The 27,852-nt window shown below is 40.3% G+C and overlaps 1 protein-coding gene across 2 annotated transcripts in view; it reads left to right on the plus strand.

Moving 5' to 3' along the window:
* Positions 1-25,765, plus strand: part of CENPF (centromere protein F) — a 49,955-nt gene extending 24,190 nt beyond the window's left edge. Inside the window, exons 11-20 of one of the 2 annotated variants that reach the window (XM_031690029.2) lie at positions 2,793-2,928; positions 4,851-8,257; positions 9,511-12,252; positions 13,463-13,615; positions 15,805-15,981; positions 16,345-16,506; positions 18,544-18,706; positions 19,937-20,413; positions 20,805-20,983; positions 25,365-25,765. In XM_031690029.2, coding sequence (XP_031545889.2) covers positions 2,793-2,928; positions 4,851-8,257; positions 9,511-12,252; positions 13,463-13,615; positions 15,805-15,981; positions 16,345-16,506; positions 18,544-18,706; positions 19,937-20,413; positions 20,805-20,983; positions 25,365-25,568 — 7,800 coding nt within the window. In that variant the 3' untranslated portion in view covers positions 25,569-25,765. The remainder of the gene's footprint in view (positions 1-2,792; positions 2,929-4,850; positions 8,258-9,510; positions 12,253-13,462; positions 13,616-15,804; positions 15,982-16,344; positions 16,507-18,543; positions 18,707-19,936; positions 20,414-20,804; positions 20,984-25,364) is intronic. The other variant, XM_072948533.1, reaches the window with a different exon arrangement.
* The last annotated feature ends 2,087 nt before the right edge of the window (positions 25,766-27,852 follow it).

Here is a 27,852-nt window from a genome sequence, read left to right on the forward strand (position 1 = left end):
TGTATTACATGGGTCCTCTCAGAGGGCCTGGTCTGGCAGGCAAGACAGATGAGATGGAAGGAGAAAAACACTTCCTTTGCATCCATCCCTGTTCACCAGAGAGATTTCGCCCCAGCAGGGGACGTATTAAGCGTTATTCATGGATGGGATCATGAAATGCCACACAGTAACTTAAATTTGTTTTGTCTGGCCCTAGGAAGTGATGCTTCCCTTGCTGCTCCTAAACCAAAGTTGATGTGGGTAGAATTGCTTGCTAAGCTCTAATGCTGGCTTGTGGTTATAGGGATTTTTGTTGTGTTTTCCAGACTAGTGCCCAATTTTGCAAATCATGTGAGGTTGTCAGAGATGCCTAGGAGAATATATCCTTGTATGTTTAACTCATTGTTGCTAATGAGCTACCCAATCAAGTCTTAAGTGGCCGTAAGCCTCACAGAAAACTAATTGCTGATGGATGGCAGCCTACAGCTCCATTTTCAGATGCTCATTTTCTAAATTCTGGCCTTTTAAAATTCTTGGGTTGGCCACAGCCATAGCATTATAAGCCTGCTGGGTCCCAGGATTGGCTGAACATTTCTTCGTTAGAAACAAGTATTTACGGAGCTAATGCCAGAATAGAGAAATACGTGTTCATCTTTCCATTGAGTCTTCTATTCATTTAAACGTCTCCAGTTAAGGACAGATGAACAGACACATAACCATAAACTGCCCCCTCCCTCCCGGGTTCCCTCCCTCCCTTTTCTTCTTTTCACCCGCCTTCCTCCTGCTGGGATGCAGCCAGCTTTGTACCCAGTGTCTTGTCCGCTTTCTTGTCACACCTCTAGATGTAGGTGCCATTTGATTTGATTTATTTTTTAGGGTAAAAATAATATTTTGTAAGTTGCAAAATAAAAATGCTAAGTCAACCTAGGTGGTTACATTCTAATTATTCTCGCATGTTGAACTCATTCAGCTAATCTTAGTATTGATCACGCAGATTTAGCTGCTGTTAAATTTCGGGGAGAAATACTACTAATGATGCTCCATTACCCTTGTTGAAGTCTGTTAAGGTGATTTTCCTTTCACGTCTGTGATCTCATTTGAGTGGTGATTATTCTGAGCCTGAAGAGCAAACAAGCGATTATAGATTCTCTAGTTTAATGAAGCTAGTTTAAGTCAGTAACATCGTTGCACCTTAGTGATCATGCATTCTCTGAGGAATCTCACACTGACTAGTACGAATGTTAGCCTCTCAGTCTTGGGGTGAGTTGGAGCAGGCCTTTACATTTCTTCCACCTAGAATTAATTCTCCGTTGATCTCTTAATTTGATAGAGTGTCACATGAGCTCGTGGAAGGGTGGCAGGATCAGGACAAAGGAGAAAGAGGAATATAACTGCAACAGGAGCTATCATATTTTGATGCTGAAAATGAACATATATACATGAACACAGCAGCTGCCAGCAAGTTTTCAAGTGCTTTCTACCAGCCAGATTCTCCCTCTTCTTAAATTTGGCTTTGCTGCATTGGTACCCATCTGCTGGTAGTAACCAGACTGATAATTGAAGGCAGGCTTCCAGCTCAGCATTGCCAGGGCCATCTGCTTTCTAACGGTGCAGTAGGGTTTCGGAGGATGGGTCTTAATTGTTTCTTTAAGATTCAGAAATTTCCCCTACTTCTCAGAGGGGCATTTTTTAAAGTTTTTTTTTTTTTAAGTTAGCCTTATGAGTCCTATCCCCTCCATACCTGCTAAGGATAAGAGGTGCTTGGTCTGTCAGTCTGTAATGATACCTGCCAATTCCCAGTGGTCCAGAGGGTGGCATATAATATAGGCTGAGATACTTATCTGCTACAATATTGAAGGTTGAACAACAAGTTGAGGAATTTGGATAGAGGGTTTATAATATTTATTATACAAGTCATGTGGTTAATAAGAAGTAGCATTTTTTTTTGGCATGCAAATATTGCTTGGTTTTAAGAGTCAGAAAAATAGGTTTCACTAGGTAATAAAATGGGGCTGTGTATGTCTCTGTGACCTTACGGTACATCAGTGCACAGGGACTTCATTTAATCAGGTACCCAGAGGACCTGTTTTCAGTGTGAAAGCTCAGACTGATCCCTCTGCCTAGTATTAATTCTTCTGTGCTCTAGCCCTCTGGTTTTTCCATAGTACACTTCACCTCTCTTTAGTATGTAGCATATCCTGGTGTGTATTAAGTGACTGGTATCACATTTTCCCCGACTAGGGGGTACCTGCCCTGAGGGCAGAGACTCTGTCTTAATTTGTAGCTGCATCTTTCATGGTGCCCATTCCAGCATCTTGTGCATTGCAGATTTTCTTAATAAACATTTATTAAAGGTAATTTTTATTCATAAAGACATTCCCATAACACTGAACTTTAAGATAGTTTTACAATGAAACTTAAAAATCTGTCACTTGAATTTTTTTGTTTGTTAGCACCTCAGAACTTTGCGAAGATATATTTGATCATTCAAATGCGATAGGAATTTGGGATTTGTGTCTCTAGGGGATCTTGTCAATAGGACTTTCCTTAAATGCTAACCTTTTAACAAGCATAGGGCATCTAGAAAGTTGGAAAAATTTCTTTCTTGATGGAAAAAGATGATCATCAGTTTTGGGTTTTGTGCTTTCAACTTCTATTTATAAAAGCATTCAGTTGAAGTAAGACTGTCAAACTTCATTAAGTGCTTAAAGGGTTAAGTGCGATTCCTCCTCAGGTAAGAAATAAACAGTTCCATTAGGGACCCTTACCCAGGCGGAAGTCATAAGTTGCCTGTGCCTCTGTTTGTGCTTCAGGAAATGAAGAGGGAAAACAGCCTCCTTAAGAGTCAGTCTGAGCAAAGGGCCAGAGAAGCCTGCCACCTGGAGGAAGAACTGAAGAAGGCCAGGCAGTGTTTAAGTCAGAGCCAGAATTTTGCAGAAGAAATGAGGGGTGAGTAAACATAGTGTTTTAGAGTTGTTTCTCTAGGCTCATGTTCCCACGAGGGAGGGTGGATGTCATTAGAAACGTCTTCGAATTTTTCCATATCTTCTCCCAGAGAGATGTTTGCTATTGATGTGGAAAAAGTTTTTCCTTTACTTTTTAGTTTCCAGAGTGATAGTTGGACTTTTTTTTTTTTTTTAAATTGGAACACACTGTGTCCCCAGATACCTGGTTTTCAGCACTTTGAAACCAGAAGGGTAAATATTTTCCACACAAAAGTGAATTGTCAGTGCTGTCTCTCGCCCCGGAGTGCTGTTCTCTGTCTCACGTGTGTTTGGTAGTTCAACGCAGATAGCTCATCTTCTCAGCCATCACCATTTCCCTCCGGATGGAAAATCCTGTATTAAATGTGTGTTTTCCCAGCCCTCAGTGACCACTGTTTCTGGATGGCTTACTTGACTGAATGACTTTATTTCCTTACTTCCTGTGTAGCCACAGAATAGTGCTGCGCTCACAGATGAACATACCATTAGTTCACATTGATTTGCACATGCCATACGTCTTTTATTTACATTTATTTTTTAACCTGGGGTATTTGCACATCCAGGATTTCTCTTAACCTGATCTGCAGAATGTCGTGTCATACCTCCCTGTGACTATTTTCTCTCTTAAATTCCAATCCCCAAGATAGTTTTCAATTTTTTCACGGCAGGAGGTGGAGATGTCAATCTTTGGCTTTCTTGAAAGAAAATGATAGGACAAGGAAGGGTTAGGGCATTTTTTCAGTGTTGGTCGCCAGTGTCATTGTTTGTTGTCCTCACAAGCGAAGTGGATTGATCGCCCCTTGTGGTGCTGTCTCTACCAGCCATCCACTCTCAGTAGGTAGGCTGAAATTAGTGGTTAAAAATTAAAGAGGGCTTTCTAGTTAGTGTAACATCTGAGTTTATAATACATGCTACCTTTTCCATCTACTGTTGAGATTCTCAACTTTTATCCTCCCTCAGCATACTTGGGAAACCTTCCCATCGCCGTTGGATAGAGCAGGGTGGCTCTTCTCAATTGGGAGGGCCAGTGGGCAGAAGGGAGTTTTTAGGCAGAAAACAAGGTGGTAATAGAGTCTGAGAAATCTTCCAGATGACTGTCACCTTCACAGAGTCCACCCTCACTGTCAGGGGCTGGGATGTAGGGGGGCACTGCTCCTCAGTGACACTCACATGTAGGTCTTCAGACTTACAGATATATAGCAACCATATACTCTTTTTAAATTCTTATTTCTTATTGACTTGTAGTTGATTTACAGTGTTAGTTTCAGGTGTACAGCAAAGTGATTCAGTTACATACATACATTCACATATTTTCAGATTCTTTTCCATTACAGCTCGTTACAAGAAATTGAATAGAGTTTTCTGTGTAGCACCACATACTCTTGTACTTAAGCCTAATCCTACGGATTTTTTTTGGCTACAATGATGAAGAAGTTATTTACTTTTCTGGGAAATCAGAAACACCCCATAGTGATGTAGGATATTTCCATTTTTGTGCTGCTTTTGTCACACTTTTCTCTCCTTGAGTAAGTATTTCAAAAGGGCAAAAATATGCATATACATAAACACATACAAGGAAAAAGAGTAAAAGAAAGTTTCAAATATTTAGGAAAATAAGCACCTGTATTTTATACAACACTTTATTAAGCTGCTTGGAAAGAAGATAAATACATGTGTTGCCATCCTGAAAAGGACCATTTTCTCACTCTTTATATAAGCTTAGACAATTATCAGGTGGTCTACTTTCCAAGAGGTATGCATGCAATAATGCCAATTTTTACAGGACTTAACAAGCTGTTTGTTTGGATTTTTTTTTTAAGAGTTTAGAATTCTTATAGATAAATATTTGTTAAAAACATGACAACTTACAAAATTTTTTTTTTATAGCTAAGAATACCTCTCAGGAAACTATGTTAAGAGATCTTCAAGGAAAAATAAATCAGCAAGAGAATTCCTTGACTTTAGAGAAACTGAAGCTTGCCTTGGCTGATCTGGAAAAGCAGCGAGATTGTTCTCAAGACCTTTTGAAGAAAAGGGAACACCACATTGAACAACTGAATGAGAAGTTAAGCAAAACAGAGAGAGAGTCCGAAGCTTTATTGAGTGCTTTGGAGTTAAAAAAGAAAGAATATGAAGAACTGAAAGAAGAGAAAACTCTGTTTTCTCGCTGGAAAAGTGAAAACGAACAACTTTTAAGTCAGATGGAATCAGAAAAGGAAGGCTTGCAGAGTAAAATTAATCACTTGGAAACTTGTCTTAAGACACAACAGATAAAAAGTCACGAACACAATGAGAGAGTTAGAACACTGGAGATGGAAAGAGAAAATCTTAGCGTCGAGATCAGAAACCTTCACAACGTGATAGACAGCAAGACTGCGGAGGTAGAGACCCAGAAACGAGCTTATGGAGAACTACAACAGAAAGCCGAGTTCTCTGATCAGAAACATGAGAAGGAAATGGAAAATATGTGTTTGAAAATTTCTCAGCTTACTGGGCAAGTTGGAGATCTAGAACATAAGCTTCAGTTACTGTCAAGTGAAATCATGGACAAAGACCAGCGTTACCAAGACTTGCATGCAGAGTCTGAGAGCCTCAGGGATCTGCTGAAATCCAAAGATTTTTCTAGGGTGACAAACGAGGCTCATCAGAGAAGTCTTCTGACTTTTGAACAGCAGCCTGCAATGAATCATTCCTTTGCAAATATAATTGGAGAACAGGGTAGTGAGCCTTCAGAAAGGAGTGAATGCCACTTAGAACCAGACCAGAGTCCAAAAAATTCAGCCATGTTACAAAACAGAGTCGTTTCTCTTGAATTTTCTTTAGAGTCTCAAAAGCAGATGAACTCAGATCTGCAAAAGCAGTGTGAAGAGTTGGTGCAAATCAGAGGAGAAATAGAAGAAAATCTCATGAAAGCAGAGCAGATGCATCAAAGTTTTGTGGCTGAAACAAGTCAGCGCCTTAGTAAGTTACAAGAAGACACTTCTGTTCATCAGAATGTTGTTGCTGAAACTTTAGCTGCCCTGGAGAGCAAGGAAAGAGAGTTGCAACTTTTGAATGAAAAATTAGAAACTGAGCATGCAGAGATTCAAGAATTAAAGAAGAGCAACCATTTACTTCAAGAATCCCTAAAGGAGCTACAACTTTTGTCTGAAACTCTTAGCTTGGAGAAGAAGGAAATGGGTTCCATCATCTCTCTAAATAAGAAGCACATTGAAGAGCTGACCCAAGAGAATGGGACCCTCAAGGAAACGAATGCAAACTTGACCCAAGAGAAGATGAACTTGCTCCAAAAGAGTGAGAGTTTTTCAAACTGTATAGATGAAAGAGACAAACGCATTTCTGAGTTATCTAATCAGTACAAGCAAGAAAGGCTTACTTTGCTACAAAGATGTGAAGAAACAGGAAATGCATTTCAGGATCTTAGTGAAAAATATAAAGCAGTGCAGGAAAAGAACTCTAAATTAGAATGCTTGCTGAATGAATGCATGAGTGTTTGCGAAGACAGAAAAAATGAATTGGAACAGCTAAAGGAGACATTTGCAAGGGAACAACAAGGACTTGTATCACAATTAGCATTAGCTGAAGAAAGAAACCAGAACTTAGTACTAGAATTGGAGACAGTGCAGCAAGCCCTGACAGCTGAGATTACAGATAACCAAAACAATTCCAAGAGGGAGGCTGATGGCTTAAAGCAAGAAATCATGACTTTAAAGGAAGAACAAAGTAAGAGGCAAAAGGAAGTTAATGCCTTATTACAAGAGAATGATCACCTTATGAAATTAATGAAGGCTGAACACGAGCATCAACATGTAGAATTGGAACCAACTCAGGACTCTGTGAAAGGAGGAGAGAGGGAGACAAATAAATGTCACGTTCAACTTCCGATGGATCTTGAAGTTACAGATGCTTCTTTAGAGAGTTATAATGCACAACTGGTACAGTTAGAAACTAAAGTGAGAAACATGGAATTAAAACTTCAGGAAAGTGAGAAAGAGAAGGAGCACCTACAGCATGAATTACAGACAATTAGAAGAGAACTGGAAACTGGAAATTTGCAACAAGATATTCAGCCACAAGATATTAATGGCCTTGGAGACTGTGAAATCAATCCAGAAGGAAAGTATATTTCAGTGCTTCATGAGTTGTCAATAAGTCCGCATGACAGTCCCCACCTGCAGGGCTCTCTACAGACAGTGATGAGCAAGCTGAATGAGTTAGAGAAAATGTGTGAAGGACTGCAGGTTGAAAAGTTTGAACTCATCTCTGAGCTGAAAGAATCAAGATCAGAATGTATCACAGCGACTAGTAAAATGGCAGAAGAGGTGGGGAAACTAGTAAATGAGGTTAAAATGCTAAACAACGAAAATGGACTTCTCCAAGGTGAGTTAGGGAAAGCAGTGTCAGAAAGTGAATTTGGTGAACAACAGAATGAGCAGAACTCTGTGTCCTTAAATCCTTTGGAGGACAGTAATTTCTACGAGCACTTGACTGTGTCAAACAAAGAAGTTCAGATGCACTTTGCTGAATTACAGAAGAAATTCTCATCTTTACAGCAAGAACACAAAGTTTTACACGATCAGCACTGCCAGATGAGCTCTAAGATGTCAGAACTACAGTCCTATGTTGACACATTAAAGGCTGAAAATTCAGTCTTGTCCATGAATCTGAGAAACTCTCAAGGTGACTTGGTAAAGGAGGTGAAGCCAGGACCCGGGGAGGAGCGTTTACTGTCCTTGTCATTCTCATGTGTGACTGACAGCCCTGGTGGTACAAGTTTGGGAGAATCTTCTTTTTACAAAGATCTTTTAGAGCAGACAGGAGAAACATCCCTTTTGAACAATCTAGAAGGGACTGTTTCGGTAAACCAGTCTAATGTGGAGGAAGAATCTTGCAGCAGTCTGGAGGAGGAGAATCTGACCAAGAAAGAAATCCCCGCTGCCCCAGTGAGGAGGATTGAAGAACTGGAGACCCTCTGTCAGATGTACCTGCAGTCCCTCAAGAAGCTAGAAGAGAAAATTGAAAGTCAAGGGATTATGAAAAATAAGGAAATAAAAGAGCTCGAACGGCTACTGAGTTCTTCAAGGGAAGAGCTCGGCTGTCTCAGGAAGCAGTACTTGTCAGAGAATGAACAGTGGCAGCAGAAGCTGACACGAGTGACTGTGGAGATGGAGTCTAAGTTGGCAGCTGAAAAGAAACACACGGAACACTTGACACTTGAGCTCGAGGTAGCACGACTTCAGCTTCAGGGTCTGGATTTAAGTTCTCGGTCTCTGCTTGGCGCCGACATAGACGATGTAAGTACTTGGGAATGACATGCTATATTTCTGTAATCACATGCCTAGGAGACATGCAGTCAATTTTGTTGAATTGAAATCAACACTAAATCTAAATTAAAATGTTTTTAGGGTTCAAAGATGTAAGAACAAAGTATACCAAAGTTTTGAAAAAAAAAAACTAGAACTTTAGGAAATTGAGTAAACTTCATTTGGTGGGTAAATTTCTATCACGATTATCTTTAAACACTATTCTATTGGACATTCCTAAAGATGTTTTTTAAAGTCTCCCGGAGAAAATTATATTATAGAGTCAGAACATCTTCTTCAGGATGTCTATGTGTTTTCACTCTGTGCGTAAATAAAGTACATTAAATATGAAATTGGAATTAGGAATGGAAAGGTGATAGGAATTTCAACCTCTCTCACCCATTTCAGGCTGTTTTTAGTGTTACAGAGGTACAGTCATGAAACTAAATATTGGAGTTTATTATGTATTTCTGAATACTTTTCCAACACTTTGCTCAGATACAAATCTATGATTTGGGATCAGTCATTTAAAGGGACGTTTCTTTCTTTATTGAATATAAAATTGTTTAGTTACTTCTACCTTGGTCCTTTGTGATCTGCCAGCTGAACTAACAATGCCATATAGTCGATGTCTAATTGAATCCTCCCTCTCTGCCTCTGTAAGGTAGGGAGGGCGGATGGAGATGTGACAGCGGTTGTAGTCACAGTAGCAAATCCCCATTTTACAGATAAGAGGAAAGTGAGGTTCAAACATGTGATTTACGTAAGCATATACGCAGTAAGTGCTAGATCTTTGATTAAGTCCTTGGCTGGGAATCTGATCATGAAACCTTACTGCTTTCTTTTATTGGAGAATATCATAAATGCTGAAGGTGGGAGCTGATCAATTTATATGGAGTTTGTTGGCCTCTTATTGGAGAATCCCAAAGAACAATTTCATATTTAGACTACCTAGAATATTCCTAGCAAGAAAAAGAAAATGTAACTACATCACAATTTAGATGATCAAATAACTGATCTGACGGGTTTGTCTTCAGGATAAATGCTTTACCCAGTGTCTTGCCCAGAGAGAACACTTACCAAATGTTTGTTTAATTGTGTTGAATATTTGGGTGGAGAGAGGCAAATGTGGTGGGAAATGTGCCATTTGAAGAGATGTGTTTAGCAGAGGCAAGTAGCTGGTTTCCAAAAAAAAAATTAAGCCTATTTATTCTTTGTATTCTCATTATATCTTACAACTACAGGCTATTCGGGGTAGAAACGATAGCTGTGACATAAGAGAATCAGAAGAATATACTTCAGAAACTAAAGAGAGGCCTCCAAAACATGAGGTTCATCAAATTTGTGAAAAAGATGCTCAGCAGGACCTCAGCATAGAGATGGAGAGAATAACTGAGACAGATGCACTCAGACTTACAGGGGAATGGTCCAGGGAGCAGCCCCCAGAAGCCAGCCATGAGACCCCAGAGGAAGACGAAACCCAGGGCTGCTCAGAAAGCATGTCTGAATTGTCACTTTCTGGTCCTAATGCTTTGGCACCTATGGATTTTCTGGAGAATCAGGTAACCATTCAGAATCTCCAATTTCAGGTAAAAGAGGCATCTGATGAGAATTTGAGATTACTTCATGGCATAGAGGAACGTGACCAAAAAGTTGAAAGCTTACTAAATGAAATCAAAGCATTAGACTCAAAACTCAATTTACAAGAAGTACAACTAACTACCAAGATTGAAGCATGTATAGAATTGGAAAAAATAGTTGAGGAACTTAAGAAAGAAAAATCGGATTTAACTGAACAATTGGAATCCTTTTCTTGTGATAACCAGAAAGTAGAAATTTCAGGAGGCCTCACTGCTAGTTTAGAAATGGGCACAGATAAATTGTCAGATGAAGTTATCGAAGATGATGTAGCCAAGGTGAGCGACAGCTTGGGAGAGAGATGTCCTGCTGGGGAAAGTGAGCTGAACTTTCTCACATCTAAGAAAGGTAGCACAGAGCATCGTGCCCTCTCTGCGGAGGCCGGCTTAGAGGTAGTTCAAACAGAGAAGCTGCATTTAGAAAAAGATAATGAAAATAAGCAGAAAGTTATAACCTGTCTTGAGGAAGAACTCTCTGTGGTTACAAGTGAGAGAGACCAGCTTCATGGAGAACTGGATATTTTGTCAAAAGAAAATAAAGAACTGGATCAGATGTCTGAAAAGATGAAGGCGAAAATCCAAGAGCTCGAATCTCATCAACGTGAGCGTCTACGTCTCCAAGAGCAGCTGCAGAGTTTGGAAAAGGACTCACAGGCACTGTCTTTGTTGAGAAGTGAGTTGGAAAACCAAATCGGACAACTGAATAAAGAGAAAGAGTCACTCGTAAGGGAATCCGAAAGCCTGCAGACCAAACTGAGTGAGTCTGAACATGAGAAGTTGACCGTTGCCAAGGCCTTGGAGGCTGCACTGATGGAGAAAGGCGAGGTCGCAGTGAGACTGAGCTCAACACAAGAGGAAGTGCACCAGCTGAGAAAAGGCATTGAGAAACTGAGGGTCCGCATCGAGGCCGACGAAAAGAAACAGCTCCACATGTCAGAGAAACTGAAGGAAAGCGAGCGTAGGAATGACTCGCTTCAGGATAAAGTGGAGAACCTTGAGAGGGAATTGCAGATGTCGGAAGAAAACCAAGAGCTGGTGATTCTTGATGCTGAGAACTCCAAAGCAGAGGTGGAGACCCTCAAAACACAAATAGAATTGACGACCAAAAGCCTGAAAGCTTTAGAATTAGACCTTGTCACGACAGAGTCCGAAAAAGAAAATCTAATGAAAGAACTACAAGAAAAACAAAGTCAGGTGTCCAAATCAGACACGTTACTCTCTTCATTGAAAAATCTATTAGAAGAAAAGGAGCAGGAAAAAATACAGATGAAAGAAGAATCCAGAGCTGCAGTGGAGATGCTTCAAGCACAACTGAAAGAGCTAAGTGAGGAAGTAGCAGCCTTGTGTGATGACCAAGAGAGCTGGAAGGTCAGAGACCTGAGTCTGGACTCCCCATTGGAGGCAGTACATCAGCTGGGGAACAGCATTGGGAAGCTGAAAGTCCACCTAGATGCTGAGAAAAAGCAGCAGCTCCATATCTTAGAAAAACTGAAGGAAAGTCAGCATCATGCAGATTTGCTTAAGGATCGAGTTGAGGACCTTGAAAGAGAACTAGAGGTGTCAGGACAAAACCAAGAGCGTGTGATTCTCGAGGCTGAGAAGTCCAAAGCAGAAGTAGAGACCCTGAAAGCAAAAATAGAGGAGATGGCCCAAAATCTGAGAGGTCTGGAATTAGATCTTGTCCATATGAGGTCAGAAAAAGAAGACCTAACAACAGAATTACAAAAAGAACAAGGACGAGTGTCTGAACTAGGAACGTTAAATTCTTCACTTGAAAATCTATTGCAAGAAAAAGAGCAAGAAAAAGTACAGATGAAGGAAGAATCTAAAGCTGCAGTGGAGATGCTTCAAGCACAACTGAAAGAGCTAAATGAGAAAGTGGCAGCCTTGTGTGATGACCAAGAGACCTGGCAGGTCAGAGAACAGAACCTGAGTAGTCAAGTGGATTCCCTTGAACATGAGAAGACTCAGTTGCTCCAAGGCCTTGACGAGGCTAAAAGTAATTACATTGTTTTGCAGTCTTCTGTGAATGGCCTCATTCAAGAAGTAGAGGAAGGCAAACAGAAACTAGAGAAAAAGGATGAAGAAATCAGTATACTAAAAAATCAGACTCAAGACCAAGAGCAGCTCGTCTCTAAACTGTCTCAGATGGAAGGCGAACAGCAACTTTGGAAGAAGCAAAAAACTGAACTAGGAGACCTGACGGTGGAATTGGAGCAGAAGATCCAGGTGCTACAATCTCAAAATGACACTTTGCAGGATGCCTTAGAAGCCCTGCAGCATTCTTCCAAGGATCTGGAGAAAGAGCTTGAATTGATAAAAACAGAAAAAATGTCCTTTATTGAAAAAGTAAGTGGCTTTATCTCTTTATATGTGACTATGTTGTCATGAGGGAGGGGAAACCACTGTGTGAATTCTGTTTCCTTCTGGACAGCGTTTGCAGTATTGGACCAAACTTTGTAAAGGCTTTAAGTTTTGGGGTCTTGAACTGTGCAGACACTGAGTTGGCTTCAGCAATGGTGACTCTTTGCTTTGGCACAGACTTTCATGGGGCCCTACTATGTACTGGTCCTGTTTTCAGTGTGGCACCTAGACAGGGAAGGCGCTTTGGGTTTTGCATGGTTCCTTATACCAGAATAGTAGCGTCCACACCCACAAGCAGTTGAGAACCACTGTTGCAGAGAGTACAGCAGATACTAGTAAGGATCAGTAGGGATGCCCTTTGCCCTGCCCTGCATTTTTTGCCTTTAGGAGAAGGAACTATTGAAGATATTGATGTAATTGTAACCCAGGGTAAGCCCTGGGTTTTTTTTTGCTTTCAGTCCCCTCTTTTGGGCAGTCTCCTGTTTCGTTAGCTGATGATTAAAGAGAAGTTCTGCCATCGGGGGCTCAGTTAAAGAAAAATTAAGTTTTTGCCCTATACTTCCTTACTGATCTAGGAAAGTGATTCCTTCAAATTAAATTTTTACTGGACTTCTTATTAAAAGAAGAGAGTATCCAGAAAATACAACCAATCATACCTCTATATGTTCCAAGAATTTCAAGTTTCTGTATAGCGTACAAGACATGGCAGTTACGGTGGAGACAGTCGCACCAACTATACCAGGCTGTTTCAACCTGGTATGGGGCAAATGCAAACTATACCACTTTAACTGGTTTTAATGAATCAGAGGCATGTTTCTGGCAGATTAGCCTGGCATTGGAGGACTAGCAGAGAACCAGGAGATGATAAAAATCTCAGATGCCACTTCATATAATATTCTCTGATGTTTAATTCAAATTAATACCTTTATGAAGGATGTTAAGACTTAGTAATTTCATTTTTCTTTGCCATCCTTCCCTGATTGCTGTCTTTTAATAAATCTTTGCAGGGAAGACAAGGTACGCTTACCAGTAGGTTTCAACAATACTAGTTGAGGGGATTAGTAAAGGGAGGATTCACTGGGTTTCATTTCATTACTGGAGGCTAAAGTGGGTGACATAAATCGACGGTATCAGAGTGATTAATTTGATCAAACAGACAACCATCAGCAGATTCTCATGAAAGATGAAATTTCAGGTAAACACAATGGCTGCGAAGGAGACTGAGCTGCAGAGAGAAATGGACGCGATGGTACATAAGACGACAGTGTTGAAAGAAGAATTTAGTGGGGAGAAAAACAGGCTAACTGAAGAACTAAAATTAGTGTCGGAGGAAATAAAGAGCAGCAAAGTAAGTTTCTCTGACAGATTCATCGTACTCTGGTAATTCTTACGTACTCTCTCATTTGTTTTTGTAAGACCTTCTGTCATGTACCAAACTTTTTTTAGCTTTCGAAAGAGATAACCCAAGCTTATGTTATGATCAGACTTGCAGTAATCTTCATCATCCCGCACTATTATGAGCCCAGAAGGAGTCTGGAGAGGACCCCAAACACATGAAAATACCTGTCATGGAGCCTAGATATTTTTTTCATAGAAGGCAACCCTTGTAATTACATTAACTCATACCAGAAATGGATTTCATGCAACTTTCAATAGGCTGTTCTCCTAGTCTGCCACAGATTACAAGCCAGAATGTTGCACGGACAGATGCACAGATCTTGCAAAGAAATAACAAAGTAGCAGAAAGAAAGCCACAGTATAATGAAAAGTTGGAGCAGTCCTGGAGTGCTATTTTAGGGCAGTTTGTGGCCAAACTACAGAATTTGGGCTGCCACTCCCACCCAGTAGACATTGCTGATTCATGCCCTCACTTTCTCCTGAATCTCTTAACACTGAGTCTTAGGTAGCAGCTACCACTAGTGCAGAACTGGCAGAGGCAATGAAACCTGTTTGCCAAATCTAGTTAAATGGTAAACATTCCTATGTCCGTATGGTCCTCACGCGACTTCATCCCTGAGTAGTTCTCAGAAAAGGATAGCAAAATATAGTTGTGATGATGACCCTGAATCATCACAAAAAGAGTGGAGGCTGTCTCAAAACAGAAAGAATCGTCAGCAGCAGCAGATATTTCTAGAGGTCGAACGAGATGAGGGCTGAACAGTGGAGGGCATCTGCAGTATGGAGGTTGATGATGCCATGACCATGAATAGCAATTTCAGGAGGAGCTGGGATGAAAGCAAGCTTGAGTGGGTGATGAGTGAATAGGTGATGAGGAAGTGGACACAGCACATATAGGAACATGTACAGAAATAGCTATTTGGGATCAGGCATGGGGAAGTCAGATGCCTCCAGGGCTGGAGGTTTTCTAGGCCTGCACAGGGAAGGGAGTGGGGCAGAAGAGTGGAGGGCATTTGGAAGGAAATTCTTGTAGTGATAGAAGATGGATTCTAAGCTGGCCAAGGAAGAAAGCAAGTCTGGAAGGGTTTGAGTGTGAACAGTGATGGTGGTGGTGGTGGTGCTGTTGATGAGGTCAAGGAATTACTGCAATGGAAGTACTTAAATATGTGAGCCTGGGAGCCTAGGAGGGTTTGGTCCAGTGTGGTTTAGTGGAAATCGAGGTATCAGAGATTCTGTGGTCCCTGTGAGTGTGACCTTGGGGGTGGCTGGGCTGGAGGAAAGGAAATTTCCACTGGAGATGAAGTCATCATTTAAAGTGAATACAGAGCAGAGAGCTAGATTAGTAGGAGTGTGGGATTAACAGATACACATTGGATATAAAACAGATACACAACAAGGGCCTACTGTGTAGCACAGTGAACTATATTCAGTTTCTTATAATGAGCTGTAATGGAAAAGAATCTGAAAAAAATATATATAATGGAATTGCTTTGCTGTACACCTGAAACTAACATTGTAAATCGACTACACTGCAATAAAGAATAAGAATTTTAAAAAAGAAAGAAAAGTGCCAAACTGGTACATGTCTGAAATTTTTGCAGGTAAAATTAAAAATAAAATACACTTAATGACAAAAAAAAAAGTGAATACAGTCATCCTTCAGTGTCCTCGGGGGATTGGTTCCAGGACCCCCTGCAGATTCCAAAATCTGCAGACGCTCAAGTCCCTTATACAAGATGGTGTAGTGTTTGCACATAACCTACGCACATCCTCCTGTGTACTTCATCATCTCTAGATTACCTAAAATACCTAATTCTATGTAAATAGTTGTAAATGCAATGTAAATGCTGAGTTAAAAAGTTGATGGTACACAACAAATTCAAGTTTTGCTTTTTGGAACTTCCTGGAATTTTGTATGTATAATATTTTTGTTCTATAGTTGGTTGAATCTGTGGATGTGGAATTTGTGGATACAGAGTGTTGACTGTATGTTGCTAAGAATTTTAGCACTAATTATACATAGTTTTTTTTGTCTTGCCTGGAACCTATTTCTTTTCCCCCTCAGTCCTCAGTATTTCCTAAAGATATATCTCCAGGTAATTAATTATCTTCCCATGATTTTATTACTTGTTTCATTAGGGTCAACTGAAGGAGCTCATGCTAGAAAACAGTGAATTGAAGAAGAGCCTGGATTGTGTTCACAAAGAGCAGATGGAAAAGCAAGAGAAAATGAGAGAAGAAATAGCTGAATATCAGCTACAGCTTCAAGAAGCTGAAAAGAAACACCAGGATTTGCTTCTGGATACAAACAAACAGGTAAAAATGTGTGGTTTGGTTACTGGAGGAGCTGGAGACTGTTTCTGGAGAGTGTCTGTTGACCATGGTGATGGGGCATTTTTTGCAAGAAGCACCATGTTCTGCATTATTATTATGCTGTGTGATCTTGTGAATGGTGGTCTCATCCTATTGGCTTCACTATCTTTCCCCCAGTTCCCCCTTGCATATATCTTATTTTATAACTTGATTTTTTAAAAAATGCATTTCCATCTTGGAGTAGAATAGTAAGAGAGTTGCAAAGACCATTTGAAATGGTCCTTGGAACAGCAGTTTTCTTTTTTTTTTTTCTGTACAATGTTTCTAACTGAGCCTCCTGGCTGAAGTAACATTTTTCTGCCCTAGTATGAAATGGAAATTCAGACATATCAAGAGAAACTAACGTCTACCGAAGAATGTCTCAGCTCACAGAAGGTAGAGATAGACCGCTTAAAGTCCAGTAAAGAAGAACTCAGTAATTCTTTGAAAGCGGCTACTGAGACGTTAGAAGAATTGAAGAAAACTAAGGTGTGTTCACTTATCATATTTCGTAACTTAGAATGGTTCATACATATAGTCGTCGTTTTAATGGTATGAAATTAAGTGCTCTCATTTTAATTTTCATGAAAAAAATTTTTTTAGTCATAAATAATATTCATCAGTTCTCTGCTGAGCTGTTTTTAAAGATTAGAGGACATAGCTTGAATAAACTTTATCCACTGCTCAGCGAATCCTCTCAAAGCAGAGGATGTCAGAGACTTCTTGAGATAGATATGAAGATCAAGCCAGTAACAGACCAGGGCAGGCCCCTCCGGACCTAGATAATAATTTGCTGAGTAATTCTAAGTCTTGAGTGATTGGTCTCAGTTCACTGCTGTCCCCAGACCCACTTCCCTGTGGCTTATGGGGAGATCAAGGTGGGCCAAGCACTTGGTCAGGCACATATATACGTTCCTTCTCCTCTTCTCTGTGCAAGGATTGTTAGACTGTAGATGGTGCTACAGTAATTCTACTTGGAGAGGGAGGCTATTTTGATTCCCACAAATATTTTTCATAAAACAAATACCATCCAGAATGTAAAATAATGAACTTGGAAAATAAATATCTTCTAGTAAAGGTCAGAAAACTAGGTATAAATTTCTTATGTTTATAGCTCTTAACATATTATCAAGGTGAAGGAGATGTAACAATAAAATACAAACTAAAATAAACTAAAATATTAAACTAAAAAATATACAAAGTTCAAAATAACATTAATGATCAATAACGTTCTGCTACAAAATGAGAGGTGTTAAGTTTAATGATAGAAAGAAGTAGCTTCAGGTCTAGTTTTTTAATTTACTCACTTTCTCCTTTTTTTTAATCTTTGACAATTCTACTCTGGGAAATGTGTCTTTATATATGTATATACTGTGTACAAAATGGTACATTGTTAGTTGAGTCTGTTCAAATCTCATATAGTTTTAATGAGGAACCACTTGATAAGCATTGTTGAAACTGAATTAAATTTGTCTCTAATCCAATTATGGTTGGAATCAGAAATAGAAAATTCTGAGAGTACAGATTTACCACAACATCGCTAATAAATTTATTTCGAGATGAAATGTGCAAAGAATGAAAGCTACTGGTAACATGAATATGATGCTCAGGTTCTTGTTCTTTTTTTAATAGTTTCATCTGCCTTTACATGTTCATGATCTCTTATCAGAAACTCTTAGAGCTAGATTGTTTTAGAATCCTGCACTTCTTAGATACTACATACTGCAATGCCTATACCATATATTACATGATGTCCCGTCAGGGGTCTAGGGTAAGACTTCATGATCAAATTCATATTTCTGCAGCAAAACATATGAATATTTTCATGAGGTGGGATAACTAAAGACTATACATTCCTTCATATCTGTTCAGGTCAAGTGTTGCCTCTAAATCATTTTCAGAGCTTTTTTTGATTTTGCAGTTATGCTTAAGGAACTGTGAACATGTACTCCTGAGAAGTGCAGGATGACATAATTCTCCCACCATTCTATTCACAGTTTGCTTGAGCTACTGAAATTTAAATTTCTATTGTAAACCATAATATTATTTGGTCTTAAATTTGTACTGTAGTATCCTTGGTCTTCACTTGGTGTGATTAAACAGACGCCAGCTTAGGTACTGAAACTAGGCAAGAGCACAGGTTACAAATGGGAACACAATCCTCTCATCTAGAATGCTGGACCCACCAAGAGTGTGTCCATGGATCCGCAGCCCACTTCCCAGGCGTGATTCCCATTGGATAAACACAGACATAGTGCGCTATTTACTAGGACATTATCTTGGGAACCATGAGTTAAGCTTGCTGATACTAAGAAAGGGAGTGATAAAACCACAGTGTCTACCTGGAGGACTTAGGAAACTGAGCAGAGAAGATGAATTGTTTTATGCAACTTTAGATGTTTGGTTTTGAACATTATAGTTCTTAAATTTGCAATACACCATTCCTAATTATGTCTCATTATACTTTTTCCATATACTCATAAAAAGCAATTAAAGGTTTTAATTGGAATTACTTTTGTTTTGTAGATGGAAAATCTAAAATACGCAGATAAGTTGAAAAAGGAAAATGATCGTGCCCAGGGGAAAATAAAGCTGTTGATCAAATCTTGTAAACAACTGGAAGAGGAAAAGGAGATGCTGCAGAAAGAGCTATCTCATCTTGAAGCTGCACAAGAGAAACAGGAAGCAGGTGGGTGTTAACTGGGCACATTAGTGAGCCAAAAATGTTTTCCACTAGTAAAATCATACACGTATGGTGTGTCCACATAGGAAGTGTTTTTAGTGCTGTGTTCTGTTACTGCATGCTGATTTTCAGCAGTTAGCCATTTTCCAATTTCTGAATTTTGTGCTCAGCTTGAGGTCATTAATAGGATTCAGAACAAAGCCTACATTCTAAAAGTAGGATTATCACATCTTCTGTTCTATAAAATGTCCAAAAAATTGGCAGCACTTTTCTGCTAATGAGCCTTTCCAAGAAGAGTTTTTCATGTAGATGTTCATTATGCAGTTCCTATGTCAAAGGCAGACTGGCATCTGAGCTGGCATTGGTAATTTACAAACAGCTGATTCTGACTATCCTTGGCCCATCCTTGTGGGTCAACTGAATGGAAGGGTTGGGGGCTATATCTTGGATGCGGAGGTAAAATAAAAAAGAAATGACAACTGTCCTTGCCACTTTTCTCCACACATGCCCCCAGAGTAGAGTGCTCTTACTGGGTGGATAGCTGACGGTGAGCACAGGATGAGTGGCTCTTCTGGACCACAGCATAGCAGAGGGTCAGCGCTCTTCCCTGCTGACAAGAGTTCCCAGAGTGGATTGGGGTTCCAGGGAGTGTCTCCATGGAATCAGTGCCAACTGGAGCAGCTGAGACTTTTACCGAGTGACTGAGACTGTTTCCCTATAGTATCCCTCAAGCTCTTGTCCATCAGCCCCTCCATTGCCTCCATGGGTTTTCAGAACTTCTTTGACCTTGCCTTGTCACTGGCCCCTTCCTGTCTCCCAAAGCCATTACAACAGAGACTTTATATCTCTGCTGACTTTTTATTGCTTATTCACTTATGATAGAAAGAATGGACAGGGGAAAATCAGGGATGTAATACATTAATTCGTTTTCTGTCATGTGATAACTACAAGAAGGTTTGATGGATTGGCTGAAATATTAGTTTGAGATTTTGGTGGGTGATACTTAAGCTATCCCAGTAAGTATGGAACTTACTAGAATGTGTATCTTGATATGATCCCTCCCAAACAAGAGTTGTTTGAACTATAAGACCATATACAGATATATCTTCCCCGACTCCTCCTTCCAAAAAAAACCCCAAAAAACAAGAAACAAAGTGTAAGGTTATGTTTGATGATGCCCAGTGTTAACCAGAGAAGCATCGAGGTACAAGGCATGTGTCACTTTGTTTTTGACAGGTACTGTTACAGATGCTAATGTCGATGAATTAATGACTGAGATAAAAGAACTGAAAGAAACTCTTGAAGAAAAAAACAAGGAGGCAGATGAATACTTGGATAAATACTGTTCTCTGCTTATAAGCCATGAAAAGTTAGAGAAAGCCAAAGAGATGTTAGAAACACAAGTTGCTCGTCTGAGTTCACAACAATCTAAAGTTAACCTTCGAAGTTCTCCTTCGCTAAATTCAGTTGTTCCAGGACCATCTCCAGTCCCTTCTGCCACTGAAAAGAAGTTATCACCCGGCCAAAATAAGGCTTCAGGCAAAAGGCAAAGATCCAGTGGGATTCGGGAGGGTGGGGGAGAAACCACGCCTTCTACACCAGAGATGTTTTCTAAAAAAAGCAGGAAAGTGGTCAAAAGTGGTATTCACCCTGCAGAGGATCCAGAAGACACTGAGTTTGAGCCAGAGGGACTTCCAGAAGTTGTAAAGAAAGGTATGCATAATTTAAAAACAAAAGTATTTGTGTTCTTTTGAAAGTTCTCATAAAAAATCACATAGGAAGAGACAGAAGCATTTATTTTTAGGTTATTGTGCAGCCGTACTCATTGACCTTCAGAAGCAACAATAGTCCACTGTTAAACTGGTAAGGTGTATCCTTTCCTTTCCGTCATGAGAAAATGACTAGGATCTAAATCCTCATGTCAACACTACAAAATACTGGAAGATCTGAACAATGGCTGTCAAAAACCTGTTCAGAATTTGATATTTCTGTGCTGAAAAATCTCCAAATCAATGCTGTTGTTCAGACTTTACCTAGTGAATATCATTCCCGCTGTAGATAGAATTAGACCCAGCAGTGTTGATGCTCAGCTTTTTGCCCTTAGGGTTTGCTGATATCCCAACAGGAAAGTCGAGCCCGTATGTCCTGCGGAGAACAACCATGGCCACAAGGACCAGCCCCCGCCTTGCTGCGCAGAAGTTAACACCATCCCCGCTAAGTCTGGACAAAGAAAATCTCGCTGAGACCTCCAGACCAACAGCTGGTGGCAGCAGATCACAAAAGGTAAACCACCGTGAGCATGTATCTACCATTTTAAATCCGGGAAATTACAGTGTTATCTGGGTAAGGGTTTGACACTGCACCCTCTGACTCAGGAGCTCTTTAAAGTCTGACCTTCTCTGTGTGGTATAAATAAGTTAGTAGTGAGGAGGGTAGCGAGCAAATGCGAGGATAAACATCACATTATCCTGCCGCAAAACCTCGCCCTTGACCCAGCAGGCCACTTATAAATAGTTTGATGGGAAATGGCATTGTTAGATCAGAACTCAAAGGATTTGTAAGAAAGTTCCAAGCATTACCATTGAAGGAATTGGCACAGGCATCGGTCATTGCTTGCTTCACACTTTTTCTCTGCCCCGTCTCCCCTCCAGCTGCCAGTTCTCTGTTTCACCACTCCTTTACTTTCTATCAAAAAGTGCATATTTCAGTGGATGTCTAAAGACAGGAGCTGTTTATGGACTTCTCTACTTTGATCGTTGAGGGGAGGGAGGGCTGGGACCTTGTGACCTCTCTGTACCTTGTAAACAGCCCAGTCAAGTTAAGCATAGAGAATATTTGCTTCACAGGTCTTTGTTCCAGTACTGTAATCCATACCAGCAGCTACCAATTATATAGGCAAAGTATATGCATTTTATTTGAACTTACATTTTATTTTCTCATTTTATTGAACTCCCATAGTAAATAGTAGTATAAAAGGATGAAGAAAGTAAGATTCGTAAAGATTGAACCTGACTAGAGTTCACATTTAATCTCTCTCAGCATCCTGGTCTTGCTCTTTTCCCAGTGTTTCTCAAACTAGGGATCACAGGAATCTCGTTGGAAGTTTCTGGAATAGCTAACAGATTTATTTATTTTTTTAATTTGACATTGTGATTTTACTTTGATTGCTTACTTGTCAGAGTTTGATTAAGGAGTCAGTCTGATTACTGTGAACCAGCAAACAAAGCTTTAAAAGCGTAGCGACGCCATGGTGTAATGGAATCATTCTTAAGTGGGCAGGCATGCTCCTCATTAGAATTTTAGATCCCTAAGTACAAAGACATTGGTGATTAGTTGCATCAAAGCAAGAACATATTTGCAACTGTTTGGTATGTTGATATATAAGAGCTTTAAGGATTAATGAGTTTGTATCTGCTATTGAGTTTGTTCATTACTTGCATTATTATAAATTTTATTAATTCAGGGATGAGGAAGAAGGGTCTGAGATTTTCCTTCACTCATTAAAATGGGCCCATCTGTGACTTGTATTAGGAATATTCTCCTATTTTGTGCAAATTTCTTTCCCCCTCCCCCCAGTAAATCCTTCCACCTCCACCCTACTTTCTTTTTCTTTCTTTCTCTCTCACTCACATTTGGATTTAACTTTTGGATGCTGGTAACGATAGAACACTGAAGAGTATACTGGAGTAGATCCTGACTTTCAGAGATCAGAAGAACAGCTTCTTTTCCATAAAGCAACTTAGTGCTCCTAGAAAGTGAAGCTTCCAAGCCTGACCCAAGCTACTAACCACCTATAAGCTAATTCCTGATCTGTGATACAGGAGGAGTCAGGTTTAGGTTCTGGTCTAGGCTGTGCTGTTTCCTTAGATGGGTGACTGGGAGCCACTCCTTACTCCTCAGGAAGTACAAACATCCTCTCCTGCTTGTCTCACACTTATGGGGATCAAATGAAGCATCTGGTTCTTTTAAAATGTGAATTCATGACACATACATAGTACCCTGTACCTCTGCTATTGTACAGCAGCTCAACTTTACTGTAATTATTTGCCTAAGTATCTGTCTTCTGAATTCTGGTATGATTTCTGTGATGTTCCTAATTATGTTTACAGTTTACCTGTGTCTTCATGTCTAATACAGATATGTATTAAATGAATGGAGTTGTTAATTCCTGAGGTGATTGCAATCATAGATGTTTAAAGGTATGTTAGGAAGTCATCTCGTGAAATCACCATGTGGGTCATTTTTTCCTTCTTTTATAAGGAATTGATGTAATGCAGTTTGCATGTGGAGTTCAGAATTATCTAAGAAAAAGCTTTGCACGCTAGGGGGCCTGCTCTCCACACTGCTGTTGAGCCTGTTGAAGACAGAGTAGTAACCATGGTTTCCTGCAGACCTGCGTCTGTGCATTAGCTACTGGCTGCAGTAGGCACCGGCGGTTATGAATTACTAAGCAATTTTGTGCACTTGTGCACATGAAGGGGAGTGGTTCCTCTTGAAAGGAGGTTATAGGAGACTTCATGATTAGATGCAAACCTTCAAAACCCAGCCTATTGATTCTTAATTTAATTCAACATTTTCTGAGTCACTATGTAAAATGCTTGCCTTGTCTGCTGAACACATTTCATCATTCGTTTTGAAAAAGAAAGAGCAAAGTATCTTTTCCTACGGCAGTTGTTTATAAATTTGCAATTATAAGCCCTTGCCTGAAGTAACTGGCTGAATTTTGAGATGCCCTAGGTTATTTAGCAGAACCTGATAAGTTCAAAGGAGAAAATGGGTAACATGCAGATTAGGTGAGGGTCATTCTCTGTTAAATCTCTGGGATGAATAAGCTCAGAGCTAGCACTTTGCTGGGGACAAGGGAGTTCTGATTGTGTGTAGATTTGATCTGAACCTGGGGTTAGTGGTCAGCTCCAGGGGACTGTCCACTAATTGTAGAGGATGGCGGTGAAGTTGTCACCACAGTGCCGGTCAGCAGTTTAGTGAAGTCTTAGCCATTTTTCCTACTAAGGAGATTCAGTTTCAATGAGCCATTCACATTCTCGCCCTCCCCCCATTGTGCTGCAGACAGTTTGTAAGACAGTGAGGGCATGGGTGCATTTATTGGCTTAAATACCTGGTAAATTTGACCTCAGCTAGTTACAGATAAGTCTGAGGCTAACTGACCAACATGAGGATCAAATCCAAAGTTTAAACTAATCACAGACCACGGTTTCCTCAATTCAGAATCAAAGAATTTGCGTCTAGAAGGGGAAGCAAAAGGGTGGACTTTGGCTGTTTAACTGGGTTTAAGAAAGTTTTACTAGCTCAGGTTCTCTTTTCCCCATGTGATCTCCCCTCCATCCCCTACCCTTCTCTCTTTTCATGATGAACCTAAAGGTTTGACTCTCCTGCATCTGATGGGTTTAAGGGAAATGCCTGTCTTTTGTATCACTTTCCACTTTAAAAAAAAAAAAGAAAAAGAAAGGGAAAAGTGCCAGTAAAACTCTGTTTTTGTCCTTCAACTTTCCATGGACAGTGATTTTCCACTAAGTCTCTATCCTTCAAGGCTGCTCCTTTTAAGTGCCCTGCACGTAATCTGAGGTAGAGGCAAGCTTTCCAGGGATCTGGTCTGTTGGCCAGATTTCCTATGTTTTCTGTAATGAAAACTATGTAGCTGCCTTTTAAAACCACATACTTCCTATGGAAAGAATATAAACGGGGAAATAATTTCCATTCTTTTTCTTCTCACTGCTTCAGAAGGTCACTGGCATCAGTTGAGCAGGAAGTGACCTGTCACAGAGGCGCTTCTCAAGAGTTGGTACCGAACACGTTATCAACCTCATTAAGAGCCCTTCCTCTTCTTTTAAAGATCGTCCTGCTCGCATCATCTGCTCTTGCCTTTGACTTTAGTTCACAGAAGTTTTTCTGTACTTCATCTGTCTTCCTCCTCTTTCTCTTTTCTGACCCCATATCTTTTTTCACTACCATGTAAACCTCAAAAAAAACTTGACTCTACCGGCTACCCCGCCCTCTCATCTACTTAAAGTGTCACATTTTGAGATTCCCTCATTCTCTTAAAAGGCAGGACATCGGAAAGGGAATTTACCTTTTTACGGATTTTATTATCAGCTAGCAATGTAAGGAGCATGGTGAAAATGCTGTTATGTGAGGAGCAGGTGCTAGGTCTTCTACGTGTTGTAAGTCAAGCTTCCACCCTCTGAAGGTGGTATTACTTATTCAGAATATGTTCATTTGAATGACAGCAGGGCACAATTAAGATAAATGGAGGCTGGTTTGGGTTCTTACTTGGGCATTTATTGAACGTTTGCCGGGTAGTCAAGAATCTTCTGGGCACTACGGATGCAAAGGTAAAGAGGACACAGCCTTTCCCTCAAACAGTCTCCCTTCTGGTCTGAGAATGCCACACTGGCCCCGGGAGCGAGTCTCTGGCCATCAGAAGTGTCGAGGAGAGCACGCAAGGTGGCTTGGCAGAGGTTGTATCAACCGCTTCCTCTAGCTTCTCCATCAGATAGGGCCCTGTTCTCGGGGAAGAAAAACCAATAAAACTGTGTACAACTCCTAGAAGAAGAATTTAACTTCCAATCTGGTGACCTAAGCACTTTCTTTTCCTTGTAGAAATGTGAGCGTGATTTAAGCCTCTAACAACGATGTTGTATTGCAGGTTAAGGTTACTCACCAGAGCCCAGCGGATTCAGGTGCTGGCCTCCGGGAACCCACCACGAAGTCTCTCTTGGTCAGGAACCCTCTGGAGAGAAGCCTGGCTGACAGTCCCAAGGAGGGCCTGAGGGCCAAGCGAGGTCGGCCCGCCCCCAGCCCTGAAGCGGGACCCGGGTCCGGGAGCAGCGAGAACTGCAGGGTCCAGTAGGAGAGCACCGGTGTGTCGGCACCCAGGAGGCGGCCGCGGCTGCACGGAAGGCAGTGTGTCTGCGGCGCGGCTCCTCTGCCGTCAGGGAGCACGTCATCAGAGGGAAGAAACAATCCCTTATAGAGCTAAATACACTGGCCTCTTTAGATCTCCTCTGTGTAATTAATACTAGAAAAGTTTGGAAGCACTGATTACCTCTTCACTGATACTCCTCTTCTGAAATGTAAAATAGAATCTTGTATAAAGCTTTTTGGTAATGTTACCCATAAAAGGCAAGCGCTATGTCACAACTTCTGTTTGTATGTGGATGTTACGCTAAAAAAATGCAAAACACGTTTTTTACTTCCAACAAACAGCCCCTAGGAAATCCAAACTTTGGCTTTATGGTATTCCTTTTGTATAGTGTTAGGCATGAAATAATTTTAGATCGAGATTTCTTTGAGTTGAGTAAAACGAAGGAAAACTGTATTATATGTTCTCAAGGAAAACATGCACATACAGATATATAAAATGGGTGCACTCCTTCTTCTCTTCCAGTGTGTTTTCTAAATCTCAGCTTATATAACCTGTACATACTTGTGTGTGGGGTGGTGGGAGTCGTGTGTTGATTTCTGGTTAGCCTGGCTGCGGGCTCTTGAAAGGTGCAGCATACCTAGTTTTCTGTCGGTGTGCTGTTTCTTTAACACCCATTCTCATAAATGGTGATGTTCTATTAAAGTATGGCATTTTTTCCTAATAAAAAATATACCTTTGTTTTCTGTAAAAGTGATTCTTAAACATAAATACATTATGAACATTGGTAACACTTCTTGCTAACTTCAACAGCTTCTTGTAAAAGTAAAAATGTTTTAACAAATGATATTCATATATTTAGTGAACATATTCAGTTATATTAAAAGACATGATTTGGAACATGGGTCATGAAGATTGTATAAGAATATAGTACGTCCAGCCAGGGCCTGGTACATTGTATGTACCCATTAGATCTCATCAGCAAGGATACAAGTATGTGGTATTTTCCAGCTCGTTTATTGATGACAGGGTTTTGAAAATATGCAGGCATTATGAGCCGTATCAATTCCAAAAACTCTGGAACAAGTCCTTGTGTCCTTGAATCAGGGTAAAGAAGTTTTCTAGGACATGAGCTTGTAAAGGGTAATTTGCTCTTGGATTTCAGTTCAGACTGATGTATGAACCTTGACAAATATTATCATTTATATTTTAAGATTGTCCTCTGCAAGGTGGGCTCTATTGTTGGGTAATGCTTCAGTAATAGTAAGCTACTTAGTATTCATCTTCTGAAAGTGATATCCTGACCTTCCTCCTGTTTCTTCAGTTGCTTGGGGTTGTGGTCTGGTGCAATATCCTTACTGTAAATCATCCCAAGGCTGCCATGTGCTCAAGGGCATGCCCCAGAGTAGGCACTGCTGGGATCAGGCCGTCAGCATTATTGGCTGTCTCCCGTCATTGGAAGATTCCGCTCAGTAGGTCTGGTTCGGTGATTCCGTGGGTCCTTGAAAGCACTTTCTTTTTTTTAATTTTTAAAATTATTTATTTATTTTTATTTTTTAGAGGGGAAGTAATTAGGTTTACTTCATTATTTATTTTTAGAGGAGGTACTGGGGATCGAACCCAGGACCTTCTGTATGCTAAGCATGCGCTCTACCACTTGAGCTATACCCTCCTCATCTTGAAAGCACTTTCATCTTTTCCTGGGTGGACCATAACTGTGTTCCTGTGACTTCCTGGGAGTACTCGAAACTTTCATAGTCTTAGAGAATTGTTCACAGTCTTATCAATGGACAGCCAGGACATTATTAAATATTCTTTTCCTCAGGCTAACAATACTTGTTACACTACAAGCTGAGTTGCACACAGGATGACAACTAAATAAGCTACAGTTCCACCTCTGAAGTACCTGGTAAGCCAGTTGCGCCACAAGTAAGATCCCAGCTGACAAATCACAGGGGGAAGCAGGCCAAGTCCAGAGATCTAGGAATTTGATTCTCATCTGTATAATGAGGGGCTTGGTTGAGACAATTTGTTCATCTTGAATATTCTGTAGGAACTGAGATGGCCCTTTGTGTTACTGGGAGTTATCAAGAGTCCAGAGGGACTGTATCTTCAGTAAAAAGGGAATAAAACCCAACATTTTAATTGTAGTCTAATTTCCTAAGAGTAACCCCTTCAACCCTGCACACACACTAACCTTCTTTAAGATTGGTGGTTTTTCTCATTTGATCTCAATCTATGCATTTTGTTGGACCTATCAGATTTTCACGAT

This window comes from Vicugna pacos, chromosome 23 (assembly GCF_048564905.1).
Source record: "Vicugna pacos chromosome 23, VicPac4, whole genome shotgun sequence".
Classification (NCBI taxonomy): Eukaryota; Metazoa; Chordata; class Mammalia; order Artiodactyla; family Camelidae; genus Vicugna; species Vicugna pacos.